General features: G+C 42.9%; 1 protein-coding gene across 1 annotated transcript in view; it reads left to right on the forward strand.

Annotated features, from left to right (window-relative positions):
- The window catches only part of LOC125000900 (receptor tyrosine-protein kinase erbB-4-like), a 264,556-nt gene extending 252,650 nt beyond the window's left edge, over positions 1-11,906 (forward strand). The window contains exon 27 of the mRNA XM_047576651.1: positions 11,761-11,906. Coding sequence (XP_047432607.1) covers positions 11,761-11,849 — 89 coding nt within the window. The 3' untranslated portion in view covers positions 11,850-11,906. The remainder of the gene's footprint in view (positions 1-11,760) is intronic.
- Positions 11,907-16,671: the final 4,765 nt, after the last annotated feature.

The raw sequence follows: 16,671 nt of genomic DNA on the forward strand, positions 1-16,671 counted from the left end.
TGCTCGACATGGCACCCCCGCTGCCTGTTGATAAAGCAGAAAGCCAGATCGGAGTTCTCTAAGGCACGCGCTGGGCTGACGGCTTTAATCATAAAATTTAACAGATGCCGTCTTTAATTAAAAGGCGACGCAGATCTCGAGTCACCGTTGGCTTATTTTGACCCCCTCCTTAAGATCAACATTACAGGAGGTGCGTCGCGAGTCGAGATCCCTCGCTTTCATGCTTTCAAAAGGACTTGCAGATGAAGACCGGCTGCATCAAAAAGGTCCACGGTGTTCTCTTAGCTTCCTCCAAAAGCTCGTCTCAAATAGGGCTAATGTGAGGATAGAACTTTTTTCTTTTTTTTTTATCTTGCCCCGTGCTGCGCTTTATCCGCTGTTTACCCAAGTGTTGGTTATGTAAACTAGCGTATCGTTTGCTATGCAGCGCTCCTCCAATGCTGCTCCACTCCCAGGCTTTCATTTCAATCATAAATAATCCAAAACGGTCCAATGGCAGAATATGAGCTTTCTGAAGTCGCTGCTATTAATACTAATAAGGCGGTGGGGGTGCTTTAAGTAAACACTGTTTATGAACAGAAACCCCCGCTCATTCCTCTTCCACCTCCTCCTCTTTTCCCTCTTTCTATTAGTTTCCTCAGAGCGCCGAGACTCAATTAGTAAGCACATCTAGTTCCAACCATAGTAATTCAGAGAGCTGGGGAGGAACGGCATTTGAACTATTTCCAGTTATTCTCGCGTAGCGTCTTATTCGAACTCCATATTAGATCTGCCCGCTCGAATCAGCGTCTCAAAAATTATGCTTCCCATTTGCAACGTACAAGCGAATTTAATTGATACTCGCTGCCTTCCCAGCGCTGAACCCGCATAATAGACAGATTATCTTGAACATTAAGCACACTTCCCGACAGGACTTTGCACATTATCACCCACGCCAGACACCAAAGGGGGGGAGGTCACTGTTAATTTGGCAACCGCTGTCTAACCATTTGTCAGTGCATTACAAGTCTCCTTTAAAGCCAGTCTTCCGGTGAAGGCTGCTATATCGCCGCCAGGAGACGGGGAGATCGGCTCCATCCCGGAGGCCTGTAGCAATTACACTTACAGCTGCCCTGTACACCTGTGACATAGCTCGGCGATGACAGCTCGTCGCCAACAGAGCGCGGCTGTTTAATTGCGCCGTGTCACCTTGACGGGCTGTTTTACCCGAGCTCCCCTGCACCAAGGAGAAACAAGGTTTGAAATGGCTCCACGGGCTTCATGAGTCTTTTATATCATGGCCAAGGGGTTGACCACCTTTGCGCATTTTTCTATTTTCTTTTTTCATTAGTTATTTCGTTTCCTCGCCAGGATTCAACGGCCCTGGAAGAAGAATTAACATCGTTCTCCTCATAAACTCTCTCATGAAGTGGTAATGATTAGTCCACGGCTGGAAAATGTACCTTTTGGAGAATGAAGAATTGCTCTGCTTGTGTAAATTTACTGTGTTACCTACGAGTTTATTACAGGACTCTATGAACACAGGGTTGCATCAAATGATCCTCTTCAGTAAGGTCTCTGTAGTTCACTCTAGACTCAGCTCTTCCCCAAAGCTCTTCAACAGAGGGTAATGCAGGGGGGTCACAAAATCGTTGGTTGTTTAGACATTTTACATACGTATATAAATAAATAAATAAAATGAATATTTGAATACTGAATGCAGAAAGATACTAATAATGTGTATTTTGCACTAGGTGGTCCTTGGCCTGAAAAACATCGAAGACCCCTGTCCTTTCTGTAGCATGAGCTACAGATGCAAGTTTTAACTGATAAGAGGATTCGTTTCATTTTATTCCCATGCTGACTAATGATTCTGATTTAAATTTAATGTGTGTCTATATGTTACGTCTTAGACCATAGGTCCAAAAGGGAGGCCGCGACCCCTATGGGATCTGCAGAGGTACTGCAGGGGGCGTCGGAAAATCTTTGGTTGATTAGACATTTTTATACGTATTTTTTGTTTGTTTTTTTTAATTTTCCCCCCACAAATTCAAATTTCTTTAAATACACATTAACATGAATCCAACATATTTAAGTAAAGGGATAAGGGATAGCTTAATATTGAATGCAAAATGATAACGATGATTTTCCATGTATATGTATTTTTTCTTTATTTTAGCATCATTACCAAATCACAATTCTGTATGTCCTATATGTCTGCACTTTGTGGCATTCAGGCTGTAACAGCAAGCCTCCCTGTCTAATGCCTGCAAGGAATCATTAATCTGGTCTCTGCATTAATCTCCTCTTTACAGTACTTGTCATCGTGCTAATCTAACATCATTACACTAACATATTGCCCTTCTTAACTTCAGACGGTGTATTTACATCCTAATAATATGGAAAATGCTCCTGGTGTGTGCAATTAACTTCAGAACGCGTCCATTATTGTGATGTTCTCATAATGCGGTTAAAGATATGAAGCATAAATCATAGTTATCTCCCACCACGGGGGCTGCATCTCCCCTGTCGTGTCATAACCATACGCGGTTATGTTAACATGAAAATTGGGTATGTTGGTTTGTCAGTGATCCAGACAGTGTTTCTGTGTTAAATTAGGGACAGAGTGTGTCAAGGAAAAAAAAAAAAGATAATAACCACAGTTTAGCCCACATGACTAATTGACAAGATCTTTGAAAGCCTCCGCGGGGATGTGAAAATATTGACATCTCATGCGGCGTTTTGGATTTTAATCTTTTTCTCATCCGCTTGACCTCAGACTGGGTCGAGCCATCGTGATTACATCAAATATGATTTCTCTGATTGAAGTAAAGATAATTTTGAATGAGATCGGGCAGTTTGACTCGCTGAATGTGCCAAGTTATGCCCGCGCACTGTGTGATTTCACAGTCAATGCGTCTTTCAAAGGACATTTTAAATAAGAGGCCTGTAATCACGGAGTCGTTAGCATTCCTCGACGTTCCTGCAAATTCCCATGCAGATTCACCAAACGGTCATTTATTGCAATCATTAAGAAAATATTTTTGCATATTTTAGTCAATTGATTTTCTTGCTGATTTGAACATCTTTTCTGTAACCCCTGAGCTCTGTGAAACTTCTAAATGAGTGTTATTGACTCAACCTCAAGCCCTTAATATCATTCATTTCTAAACTTGATTAAAAGACGATTCATAATTAAGTATTTCTTTAAAACTGCAGGCTATTGTGGATTCTGGAGCAGGATTTTTATTTTTTTCCCACTGGCTTGACTGAAAACTTGTGGGACATGCTAGCTCCATCATGCCCGAGGCTCATACCAAAGTCTGGGGGAAAGACGGACGCAAAGAGACCTATCTGCAGCCTGCCAGCGAAGACGCTTGTAGTCTGTAGCGGAGGATTACCACCCCGGACGCGAGGGAGGCGGCAGAAAATAAGACAGGAAGGCAACTTCCCGCGAGGCAGCTTTTTCCCGCGCAGAATGATAATCAGAGCATGAGATGGTGGAAAAACAAGAGAGGAGGGAAAGACAGAAGAGGCCAAATAGAGGTAAAGGTTGGGCACAACAGCCTGAGGCAGACTGGCGGGGTTAGAGAGCTGCACACAATCACCACTGAGAGGGTAGCTGGAGCTGCTGTAGACTAAAGTTGGAACAGTGCTGAGATATTCTTAGAGAAAGTTGTAAGAAAATAAAGACTGTGTCCTTCAGAGTCAAAGAAAATGTCTGGAGTTCAGACTTTGCAGAGCTATACACATAAGCTGTCGGGGCAATCCATTTGGCTAGCATGAAGTCCCTACTCTCTCCTATATGGATTCCTAAAGAGTGCGTTTTGAAGCCTAGTGTGGTGGCTCTGGCCGTCGCCATCTTGGCTAATCCAAAAGGAGGTAAAGCTGTGGCAGGCTAGGCCGAGAGAACCTCGACCTACGATTCCGTGGCCTTCACATCAGATGTAAGTCACGAGAAGTCACCGCAGCAAGGCAACTGTTGGCCAGTTTTTGAGTTACGGTAACTCACGGTGGTTTGTGCTTTGGCCACACTTTGAATTTTGTCCATTGGTAAAGTACGGTTATTCAAATACCGTAATGTTTAGGTCTTAAAGGGTTGCAGTTAGCAAGATAACCTAAAACATCAACTGATATAACTTGTGACCACTCAGAAAATGCCCACTCATGAGGTTGTGAATACCGTGGGAGGAGGGCAACCACATGGACTCTTCTCATGGAAAACTCGACCGCATTCGGAGCAACATCAGTGTCTTTAATTAGGAATAATTTTAGATAAATTTATTAGAAAAAATGGGCGTTTTAACATGGAGGTCTTCACGGATTGCTTTTGGAGTGAAGTGACCACCTAAGGAACTGCAGTTCCTGGCACTTGCACGTTGGCTAGTTAAGCTTGAAATTGCATTTTACATAGTCATTTTACAGTGCTCAAATAAAATGGCATTTCCCTTTTTTATCTTATAGTCTTCACTCCAGATGAAATCAGTGGTCTGCCATTTGAGAGGAGTTGTTATTAATATGTATGATGATCATATGTATGATTTTCAGAAATATCACTTTTATTTTGCGAAAAACTGTAATGGAAACGCAGCTACTGATAAAAAAATAAATTAATTGATTAAAAAAAATTTTCAACACTGACAGACGTTGACCTCCATATGACATATAACATGGTTTGACCCTTTTTCTTCCGTACTCACAGATGTTTTTCACTGCTTAATGGAGATTTTCAGCGGGAGATCTCTGACTTTTCTTTCCTTATTTTTGCAGTGAGCCCTAACAACACACACAGACTGGCCTGGGGACAGAGATGGAGAGCTCTAATTTCTACAGTGCTCACAAAGTCCCTCCATTCTTCTGAAAACAATGTCCCTTTCTTTCGCAGAAAACTTCACACACCCGCAGAATTACCACGTAGATAAACACACGCGGATAGGGATAGGCGATGCTGGGAATTTTGGTATCGATCCGATACCAAGTCAATACAGTGCTAGTATTGCCGATACCGATACTTTTTCTTGAAGTGTCATGATCACTGAATAACTTCTTAATTCTGCCTTCAGTTAGTTGATTATGATAAAATACAGGACAAATATTTGGGCAACTAAACCTTTTTTTCTTGACTAATTAGTTGATGGCGAATGCCGTTTTGGTCAAGCTGTACTTATCTTACACCACAACATGTATTTTGTCTTTTACTTCTTTTTGGCTAATGTTTAAGAAAAAAACACCCCAGATGTTCCCGGCGCAGAAAGAAAAAAATCCTCTTTGGTTTCTCACCCCTTGACTTTGATCGCTTTGATGTGGCCGAATGGAGTGAAGGGTGGGCGTCCAACAGCCATCTACCGGCCTTCGCTTTCATCTAGGAGTAAGCCCGTTAGTCTGCAAAGGGATTCCCGCAAATGCAAGAAAGCCATAGTAAGCAATACTCACTTTTTATGTCCTGAAGAGCTGTGATTTAATTAACCGCAGAGTTCCGCGACCGCGAAGAATCAAAACGAGTCTTTCTGCGGGTACATGGCGGTGTTGGGCAGTCGGATTCGCCTCATGTGTATGTGTGTTTGTGTCTTTGTAAATGTGGGTTCGTCCCACCGGCTCCTGCAGTGACTGAGTGTCTTTAATTGAGTGTGCTGCTCACTCAGACAGGAGGTCTCAGACAGTGTTGACATTCAGGCAGTGGAAGGCCACCATTGGGGATGACAGCTGATCATTCTTCCAGCCAGCATCCTAATTACACAGAGATGGAGAGAGGCATAGAGACAGAGAGAGACGGAGAGAGGGGAGCTTTTTAAACAACAAACAGGTTCCGGTTGCTTCCAATCAAGCTTTCCATCCTGCTGTTTGGTCCATTCATAATGCTCTGCCCCCCTGGCGGGTAGAAAAGCAGCCAACACCCCACTGTCTTCCTGCTCTGAGCTCCTGTGACCACAACGCCTCCCTCGACTCTCTCGGCGTAGCATCTTCCACAGCACTCTCCCAATTATACCAAAGCTCCATGTGTGGGTGATTTTGTTGTCGTCCACAAGCGCAGAGAAACGTCAAGCCCCCACCCCACCCCTCTTATCTCCCAGTCTTTCTCTTTCTAGGACACAGAGAGAGAGAGACATACGCACTTTGATGTATGGAGTCAATCAGACTTCGTTGGACAGTGTTGCGATAGCCTCGGGATATTAGCGCTCTCGCTCTCTGCTCGCCCAGATGATAAACTCTTTATGTGTCCACGGGCTTTTGTGGAGCAATAATGGCATCTCTGGCCTTCCTCACCCTTCACCGTGCATTTCGGTGTGTAACTCAGAATGCAAGACGCCTGGCAGACCAGGGAAACTCGCGGGGTTGAATAAGCAGGCCAGGTCGAGGTAAGGGCCTGTACTGTTTCTCAATCAGCATAAGCCGACTAAAACTTATATCGATTTCCTATTTTTGTCCATTTGTCACCCACACATGTCTTAAAACGCATGTAGGCCTTTGCCACTACAAGAGCGTAACGACCCATTAGTTACAGTGTTGCCATTGTCATTGATTTTGCCTTAGATGGAGTGATACTGCACTAAGAGCATAGCGAAAACAGCTCATAAGCAGCAGCTCGAGTCTGATACTCTGTCAGTATCCACAGCTGCGGAAATACAGCACACTCAGAAGTACCCTGATGGTCTTCCCAGCTCCAAGCTACACATGTAGTTAGCGTAGGTTTGAAGCCAAACGGAGGCTACAGTTAAGTGCATAATATGGGAGCATGTGTAGAACTAAATCTGCGCCATCAAACGAATGTGTGTAGTGAAAATAGCAGGTGTATGAAAACTCTGTTAAGAAAGCTTTTACAAGATCAGTCATTCACTGTTTCTTTTTTCTGTGTGTTTTCTGAGTGTTTACCCCGATCAGCCAAGAGAGCTACATTTTCATTCTACTGTATTCTCTGCAAGTGCATAAGGGCCCTCTTGTGAATGTTTTGAAACCTTTTTCAGCCTTGTCCAGACTGCGAAATAGGCTCCACATGTGGGACTGCATTATGGTGGCCATGTTTCGACAGGTGGCAGCGAAAGCGTACTTGTGCATTCCAGTGGGACCTGTCGAGCAGTGGTATATCTTAGGCGTGTGAACAAGTGAACATTCGGTCCTTGAGCATGATCTGTTGGAAGCAGGAGAAATGGGCAAGTTTAAGGAGCATTTGAGCAGCTTTGCCAGTATTCAGGAGTTAGTACCTACCAAAAACGCTGCTAACCCAGTGACAAGGTCATGGACACCCCAAGGCTCATTGATCCTTGGGGACCACAGGGTACAAATTGTCACAAATCAGTCTGTGTGTGCCTGTGGTGACCCCTTTCCACTACCTATTATGGGTCCTTGAGTGTCAGAACTAGACCTTGCCGCAATTGAAGAACGTGGCCTTGTCTGATGAATGATGGCCAGTGTTTATGCAGTGTTTACCCTACAAACTGCGGTAGAATGCGGTATGGGAAGAAGGCAAGCTTGTGTGAAGCTCTTGGCAATGTTGTGCCTGGAAACCTTTGGTCCTGGGGATCCTCCTGTGACACCTTCCTAAACATTACTGCTGACCATGTCCTCACTTTCAAAGTTATTCTCTGGTACCTTTCCGCAATGCCTTATAAAAATTGTAGTACTTTCGTCAAATTCCCAAGATCCTAAGAGCCTGATCTGAGAAGTTTCTACCTTGTACCCTTAAAGTGCTGCTGCTAACGTCTTGATATCTCAGGACAAGATCTCAGGATCTTGTGGATTCATTGCTGGCATTTTGCCGACAGAAGAGGGAGGCAGTTTTATTTTTGTGGCCAATTGGTAGTCGGTTAATTTTATTACAATGTACCTGAGAGTACACTTTTTACTCCGCTCAATAACTTGTCTTTATCTTCTGTTCATGTCTTCTATTTACGTCACCACACCATATGCATCACACATCGATTGTACGTACCACTGTCTTCAAACGCAGCAAACTAAAAATACGTACAGCACACACAAACACACAGAAATGTCATGCAGGAGTCCAGTTGAGATTCATAAGCATTTAATGAATGTCTCAGCGCTGACCATGGGTCTGACCTTCCTCATACCCATCTCTTATTGTCACACGTCACAAAGGATTCTGCAGATTGCAGCGTGACAGGGAGGTTACAGTCAATTCTTTGTGTGTACGCCACATCACACGTGAAAAAATTCAGACATGTGAGTAATACACACACATATTTTGAGTAAGTGCACATATGTCTGCGATGGAGTAGGTATTCCAAAATGTCAGCAGACGCGTGCGCCGCCTCCGTACGTGTCTGTACATGTGTTTGTGTGTGCATGCGTGAGGGTGCGGGTGCTCAACATGGTTGTCAAGTGCTTGAGCGGGCCAATCTCTCATCTGCCATCCACTCAGATGAACTGACATGCGGCCAAACCAAACAGACATAAAGACAGAGCGGAAGGCATCACTATGCAGCTCGGCTGTGCAGTTTGTCCTGACCCTGTCTGGGGCCCTCAACTCTCCGCTGATTCTAATGAGCTCCCCCGGGATTAGACTTAGACGGTCGGCGTCACAATGAGCGAGGAGGAGGGGTGTTAGGTGTGAGGAGGTGCGGGAAGGCGACATCAATGCATCCACGCAAACGGTGCATATGCATTGTATGTGTGGAAACTTGTTTGAGCGAGATTGATGTGGAAAATCTTGTGTCCAATGCCTACTGTAAAATACAGTTATAGCACATCACCCCCAAAGGATTTAACCATTAAAAGTAAAACCTTATTGTATTTTTACATAAATGATCTTAATTTTTATAAATCTTATACAATCTTTACAATGATCATCAGAACTGTGCTGCAATAAAAATGTATGTTTATAAAGTATTTACTCTCTTTTGGGGTTTAAATGTTATGGACTCTTACAGACAGAAATTATGCAGTGAACCAAAACCACGTAGCTAAAAATGCTGAAAACGCACAAGCTACCAAAATTTTGTTGTTGTCACATAATGACATACAATAACTTTACACTATATTAAGAACTGTCAAATGTAGCTTCCCCCATTTTGAGTCTTAAGGTCAAATATGGTCGCCATAGTGAAGATATTAGTTGGGAACGCCATTCATTTTATATAGCATCCTTGGTAGCCTGTCCGCTATGGAGGAAAAAACTTGACTATCTGCATTGCTTTCTTAGGGGAATAGCTGAAATATTAATTTTTAAATACTAAATGTTTATCAATTTTGAACTATCCAGGGAACTGTTCAATGTAAGTTTTTCTACGATGAATGCTACCAAAGTTAAAATATGGCCATCATGTAGACATTTGTTGGGACCATCTTTTTTATATAGCATTGCTAGCTCATTAGCAAAGAATTAACAGACTAGCTGTGATGCTTTAAATTGTTTGGTGTTTCATAGATATAAATTATCAGTGGATACTTTTATGCAACGTCTCAGTTTTCTGACACTGGTAATTCTCTAAATGACATTGAGTGGAAAAAAACTTCAACTTATCAATTATAGCTGCTTAAGACAATACATGTTTATCAATACAGGAAGCAAAAGTTAAAGTTAGCTTTTCCCACATCAAGTGCTTTGTAACTTAAAATATGGCTGCCTTAGTGAAGAAGTTTGGGAAGATTTGGGAGCATACTTTCTAGCTTGTTAGTCACTAGCTAACAAGTATAATTAGCAAAGCGATGCTATAAATGCTAAAACATGCTGTCTGTGCTCTCTAGCTGCTTAAGACAATACACGTTTATCAACTCTGAACAACACAGGAAGCAAAAGTTAAAGTTAGCTTTTCTCACATCAAGTGTTTCATCACTTAAAATATGGCTGCCATGGTGAAGAGATTTGGGAAGATTTTGGAGCATGCTTGCTAGGTTGTTAGTCACTAGCTAACAAGTATAATTAACAAAGCGATGCTAAACATGCTTGAACACTGTATACTCTCTAAGAAGAAATGCATAAAATAGAAAATAGGCTTTTCTAAATGATAAATGTCTGTCAGCTTTGATGTTGCTGGCTAGCAATACGTTAACAAGCTAGTACTAGCTTTAAATAGGTTGGTATTATGTAGATATAACATGGCTGGAGGCCATATTTTCATAAAACATCCCTGACAGTCCTCTTTTCATTTTAATCTTTGTAACTACTTACAAATAATGAAAAAAATGTCGAGTTCATAAAAGCTTTTATGTCTTTTTTCTATCAAAGGACTACTTCTATTGAAGCATTACCAGTTCATGTTCAATCATCTTTTTAAAAAAAAAAAAAAATAGATAAGAAATATATAAATAAGTTCCATGAGTAAATTGAGCACTTCAACTGCCACCAAATTAGTTTCCCCTAAACATCCAATTATATCACTTACAAACTACCATCTAGTTCACAGTTTTTAAAGTCATGTTCTGTCTTTGCAAGTGACACAAAACCCTTATTTGTCTGCAGTTTCCTTTCACTGGTATCAAAGGTTAAATGGTAAGAGGGCTGATCAGGTATTGTCTGTGCTAGACAAGCTCATTAATGTGTCACAATTCATTATCAGAGCCTTGTCCTCACCTTGTCAGGTGGCTAATGGGAATATCAATCATAGGCTTCCCCATCACGACCCTTCTCACATCTTTGCTTCGCATCTTGGCTCTGTTGACTTCTCCTCCCGAAATACCACCAGGCCCAAACAGATCTGTCTGGAACAAATGTCAAACACAATTCGGCTCAGGAGTAAACACCCACAAACATGGCTGACATACAGAGTGCAAGTCTTCTTTTTGCATAGAGTCGCCGGTTTCCTGGCTGTTGTCTGCTGATACAGTGTGTTCAAACTAACAGGAAGATGAACTTTTGCGGAAGAAGGAAAATCATAAACTCAGGCAAGTGTTTGCAGAAAGAACAGAGTTCTTAAGGAGAGGTAAGGATTAGCAAAGAAGCGCAAATATAAGCAAAAAACAAGCACAAATACACAGAAATTCTCGCGTCTATCAATTTATTTTTAAATTTCATTTAAAAATATTTTAATTTTTATTTTTTATTTTTATTTTCCGTATGCTGTATGCATTTGCGTCACTTTCTCCCGATTTAGTGAACAGCAGCTACCTTCTGCAGAGGAAAAACTGACTCACCCTTAAAGGATGATCGAGTAAAATTCAAGCAAAAACCTGGTGTTTAACCAAATAATGGCCTCCATTAATGAAACACACCTGACCCTGTCTGAATAAACACATTAATTTGGGATTTAATCACTCGACTCGGTTTCTGAGTCCATTAAACAAACTGAAAGTTGTTGCTGTTTGACGAAGAATTTAGTTTCTCCCAATTTATATGTAATTAGTATTTTACAATGAATGTCCCAGACTCATCTAAACGAGTCACTGTAATTAGTTAAGGTGGGTAATTATAACAGCAAATCACAGAGTAGTGCTGTATTAAGCCCTTTTTGCATAAATGCGGGCGGTAAAGTATGTCATTATGACGCCTTAGCAGTCAGACCTGCGGAGCTGTAGTGATTCAGCCCTGCTGATTTATTGTAACACTCTGAATAGGTTACCTTCTGCATGCATCTCCTGGGAGACTGGTTGCTTTTCTTTAGGAAAACAGGTAATTGTCAAAGGAGTAAGAACAAAATGAACGCCATCTGGTCAAGAGGCCGAGCCTGAATTCCGTCACCGACCCTTGTCCTTTGTTTTTTGAGCTGATACTAGCTGAGAGGAGTTCATCGACTTGGACGGCTCGATAGCAGGCGTCGCCGCCAGAGCCCCTGCTCCTCAAATTGCCCGTAATTTCATTTTTGTGTGTAAATATGTGTTTCTTGTCAGGTGCGCGGCGGCGAGAAGAAAAACAGGCACGCGAGACAGCTCTGACAAGCAATTACACCGCGGCTTGTTTGGGCGGCAGGTCGGGATGAGCTCTGAGGGGCGGCCGGCGGGGGAAGAAGATTGAATACTCCAGAGATGGAGGAGAAAATGGCCGAAGGGAGAACACTGGTGAGACAAACCCAGGGTTTTGCTTTAGCCTAATTTATTGCGGTGTTGTTTGAGCATATCTGGAGCAATGGGAGGAGTTGATAAGTGACACAAGCAAATGAACACCCTACTTGCATAAAGGTATGAAGTTAACCTGCCCATCATACAATTGCAATCCCAATGCAACCACCAGGTGTAGTACAATGCTGTGAAAAAGCTGAGTGACCTTGTGGTACAAGATGGTCTGGACGAACAATAGCATTATATTCTATAAAAGGCCCACTTGTATGCTTATGTAGCTCTATAAAAGACCCTTTTAGAGCCTCTTTAGGGACCAAGCCTTAGGATATTACGTACATTCGTGCCATTCTTGTGAAGGGAATGGCTGAAGGTAATTTTGTCAAAAATATCACAAATCTTCATTGGGAGTGAAGGAGCAACAGATTAGACTTTGGTAGTCAAAGGGCAAGACTGCTCTTATTTCACAAAATGTCCCATTTCTCCCTCTGTGGACGAAGTTACAGCAAAGTTTCGGCAACCTCTCCAGTGGATTCCTTCACATGTGGTGGTCAAAGGATGTTAGCTTCTCAACTGTGGACAATTTCCCATCAATTTTGGATCACATAAACGTACGTAGGAACTGTTACGGAGATATATGATCCCTTCTTGTCAAGTGAGTGTATCTGAGGCCACCATGTGTAGTATTTCTGAAGCAGTCATCACCTTTCTGCGTGCCATTATACCACAAGTTTTTGTTGGAACAAAGTGCTGCATTCTTCAACTCTAGACGGTCAGTTAAGGCGACTAAAACTGGTTAGACTTTGAGGATGATTGCGATCATGGTTAAACAAGCCAGTGTTTTCAAGGTTGGAAACTTTGGACTGTCCATTATCGTCCTCTAATGTCTTTCCTCCTTCCTGTCTCTGTTTGTTTATAAAGCAGATTTATAAAGCAGCACAGATTTTTCACTCAAATTGGAGCAAGGTTCTTGGACGGGATTGTCGATTTATTACAGCGGATGATCAATCAAAGACTCCACCGGACATTTTTTGGACCGGTCTTTGGCTTTGGCCCCGGCCCCGCTGGCAGAAATGTCTGTTGTACAGAGCCTTACAAAGTGCTGGGTATGTTTCAGTCTGGATGTATCAATGGTGTTTTCTGTACTGTCAAAAGAAAGATATGGCAGCAGTTTTTTTGTTGTTGTTTTTTTTCAGGTCAGCTGTATGACACAGCGTTTCGCCAGGTCCGACGACCTTGACAACCACCCTGTCATCAAAGCTCATGTCACCTTAGTAGACTATAACGGAGCTGCAGATGCACGCTGACCGCGGTTACATCTGATGCATAACTTTCCAATGATGCGCGCATATGCAGGTGTCAGAGTTGTCAGCTCAGGAAGTGGTTTTGACAGATTGGCGGTCGAGCTCAGCTGTCACCGGTCACGAACCAGGAAGTCTCACCCTCAGGGGGGAGTCCCAGGGCACTGCGAGGTTGCTCCGTGGGAGAGAGTACAGTTAGTCCATTCTCAGAGGTGCCATTAACTTGATTAATGGCCTAATTACTGGTAGTAAACACCGCCAGGAGATAAAGAGCAGGAAGGCGGAGGAAGGTCTGGGGCAGCCGAACCGAGCTTGGCTCATGGTCAGTCAATTACAATTGTTCTTTTGTTCCAGGAGAACACAAAACTAACTTGAACCACTTGTTTTTTGAACCTTTATTTACCTGGGCTTGCTTCAGCGTTGCACACATCCACATCTGGACAGTGCTGGAGGCAGCTCCGTTGGGAGCGAACGCGCACATGCATCCTAATGGTGCTAACGATCGGACCCGCAACCTTCTGACCTCACTTCCCCCGACCTTTTAGGGCAAAATCAGTATTCATGGTCAAATCAGTTTGGCATGCTGGAAAGGTACGTCCACCAGAAGTTGAGAGACAAACACAGAAAGGGTAACACTGTTGGATGTGGACATGGGCAACTGTTGGAGAAAATTATTCCAGATTTAAATGAAGAGATGTCCCCATATTTACTGCTATGATTATCTGTAGAACAACAACAAAAAAGAAGCCGGTTCAAACTCAGTAAATCATGTCTTTTGTCTCTCTGCAAATGGTATCTGACCGCGGAACAAATTTCCACACAAACACTTCGGAGTAGCGTGTCTGGTGCCCCCCACCCCCACCCCCCGCCATCGGAGATGGCCGCGTGGGCGGCTCGCTCCAGCCTCGCTTCTCTCTCCCCTCGTCTTCTTCTACAGATGTGGGTTGAGAGTGTTGCGAGGCCTTTGCCTCTCTCGCCGAGAGAGGCAAAGGAAGCAAGCCTTCATCCTCCTCCACACTGGTCTGAAATGCAGCCAAGTTCAGCAGCACTTACAAGCAGTTCAGAGGCTGCTTCCTGCTCCGTGCTGCAGAAGAGAAATGTGGGATTCTCTGTTCATCAGTCAAATAAAATGTTGGAAAATTAGTGAAATTGATTGTACTGTTTGCATGTAAGGAATTAATATCTGGGCTGCCTGAGTGTTCTTTGCTAACCTCTTATTATTGGGCTATTGCCAAAATCTTTGTGAGATGTCTCCTTTGCTTACATATCAATGACTGTAATGACTGCTTATTTCTCTTGCATAGTCGATCCAGATTTTTATAACATTACAATTCGCAGCTGTTGGAGGACGGTCCCGCTGACTGAACTCCTTCTTGGCACTGCCTTACTTTGCTCTAGCTTTATTAACTCCGTGAATTAATGTGTTTTTAGCCCGAGCTCCACTCTGAATCCCTCTCACGCCATCACTGCTGCTCCTTTAAACTTGGGTCCCACTAACACGAGTTTGAAATGGGCCTCTCCTATATTGTTTTCATTGATTCTCTCTTGGTAACCTTGTAGCGGGAGCCCTGCTTCATAATTAGATTGCGACATAGGACACAATAAGCTTCAGTTCCCCAGAAAAAAGAAGGACAGAGATGGTGGAAATACTTGTCTGTTTTGGGGAATAAGGAAGATTTCACACAAACAGCTTTATAATAGTGGTGTTAAGTGAGACAGTATAAGTATCTGAAGAGAAAAATGACAGGAATCTATTTACCCATCTATCTATCTGCTCATTCCGTATAGAGCTTGTGCCTTGTGTGCAAACATTAATTCAGGCCAAGAGAGTTAATAATTATATGATTAGAGCTTAATGATGAAGGATATTTTCCTGTACATATCCTCAGGCGTGTTCGACGCGTGTTACTGAGGAGTTCTCAGGTAATTGGACGAGATTTAGAACCTGCCTGGGAGGACTGCCGGAGCAAGAAAATAACTGTCAGACGCATAAAACGGGATGAAAAGGGAGCCGTCCTGTCAGCCTATGATTTTGGTTTTTAATGATGGACTCTGTCGGTGGGGCGTCCCCGTTTCAGTGGACGTCTAGGGAATTCTCTTTGAGTTATGCGCCAACAGACTGGTCATCTTCAGCTTAAGCTAGCGTTTTGAGAGAGCCCTCAAACCAAATGTCTCTGCAATAACCTACTGGCTGGCATACTTGATCCAAGAAACCATTAGGGACTCTAGAGTGTTTGGCAAGTTACTCTCACGTTGATAAGTGATTCATTCTTTACCACCTATCTACCAAACTGCTCCATATTCTCCATACTTATTTAAAACACTTAGCAATGGAAATCGAGGCATATAAAGTTTGGCTTTGCTAATTGTCCAGAAGCTGGTAGCTAGATGAATTGTTCTCCACGAGTATAAATTGTGTTTCTCCCAAGACCATACTGGTATTAATTCTCCATCAAAGCACAACCGCAGATTGTCGCAATTGTAGAGAGATGATGAATGCAATACTTGGCAATCCTTGCAAACATCACCTGTTTTTCGACTGAGGACCGTGGCCTCAGACCTGGAGGTGCTGATCTTCACTCCAGCTCTTTCACACTTGGCTACGAACTGGTTGGAACACACCCTAGCAAGGTAACATTTAACAAAATTTGGCGCCACCTAGTTCTGCTCAGGTAAGGCACATAGCGCTGTGTCTGTGGCAGCTTTACTCAACACTGAGACCTTTCCAGGAATATGTTGGACGTGAACGTAGCTCTAAAGAGGAAGAGGTTGTGTGTCTGGACCTCATTCAAGACACAAGGTATGTGGGCACATAGGAGTTTGTGGATCTTTTGCTGGAGGTGCATTATAAAGCAACGTGCCAACAGCGTGGATTTGATATATGTCCGAGAGGTGCTCCAGCAAATTCAGAAAGTTTTTGTCCCACCAGTGTGTCCTGTTGTGTTTTTGATTTGTCCCATTTGAAAGTTGTAAGGTCAGAAAGGTCACTAAACAGGCCTTTTTGGGGAGTGTTACTGAGGCCTGTTGGGCTGAACAGGAACCTGTCCACATGCAGAGAGGTTTGGCTTACAGGGGATAACTTGGTGAACAAGTGTAATTTTAGGGTTGTTAGCCCTTCGGGAAGTGATGTTAAATTCTCCAGGTTGAAGAAATCATTATTAGATCTGGGTGGTATACGAGTTCATACCGAAAACCGGTATTTTTTCATGTATTTTCTTGTCCTCATTGTTCTGTCAGGATGAATTTTAGAGACAATCACTAGCATGTTTGAGGCATGGATTGATGTAAAATGCTTGTATAGCATGTATAGAAATTCATGTTACCCCATGGATGAATGGTGGTCTAACTTCTGTGATACTATGAGATTTCATTTAGCAGCACTCGGTTGAAATTTGGCCAATACTTGAGTCAAGTTTTCATTTCCTTCGGGTTCAACAAGCCTCTA

This window comes from Mugil cephalus, chromosome 23, assembly GCF_022458985.1.
Source record: "Mugil cephalus isolate CIBA_MC_2020 chromosome 23, CIBA_Mcephalus_1.1, whole genome shotgun sequence".
Lineage (NCBI taxonomy): Eukaryota > Metazoa > Chordata > Actinopteri > Mugiliformes > Mugilidae > Mugil > Mugil cephalus.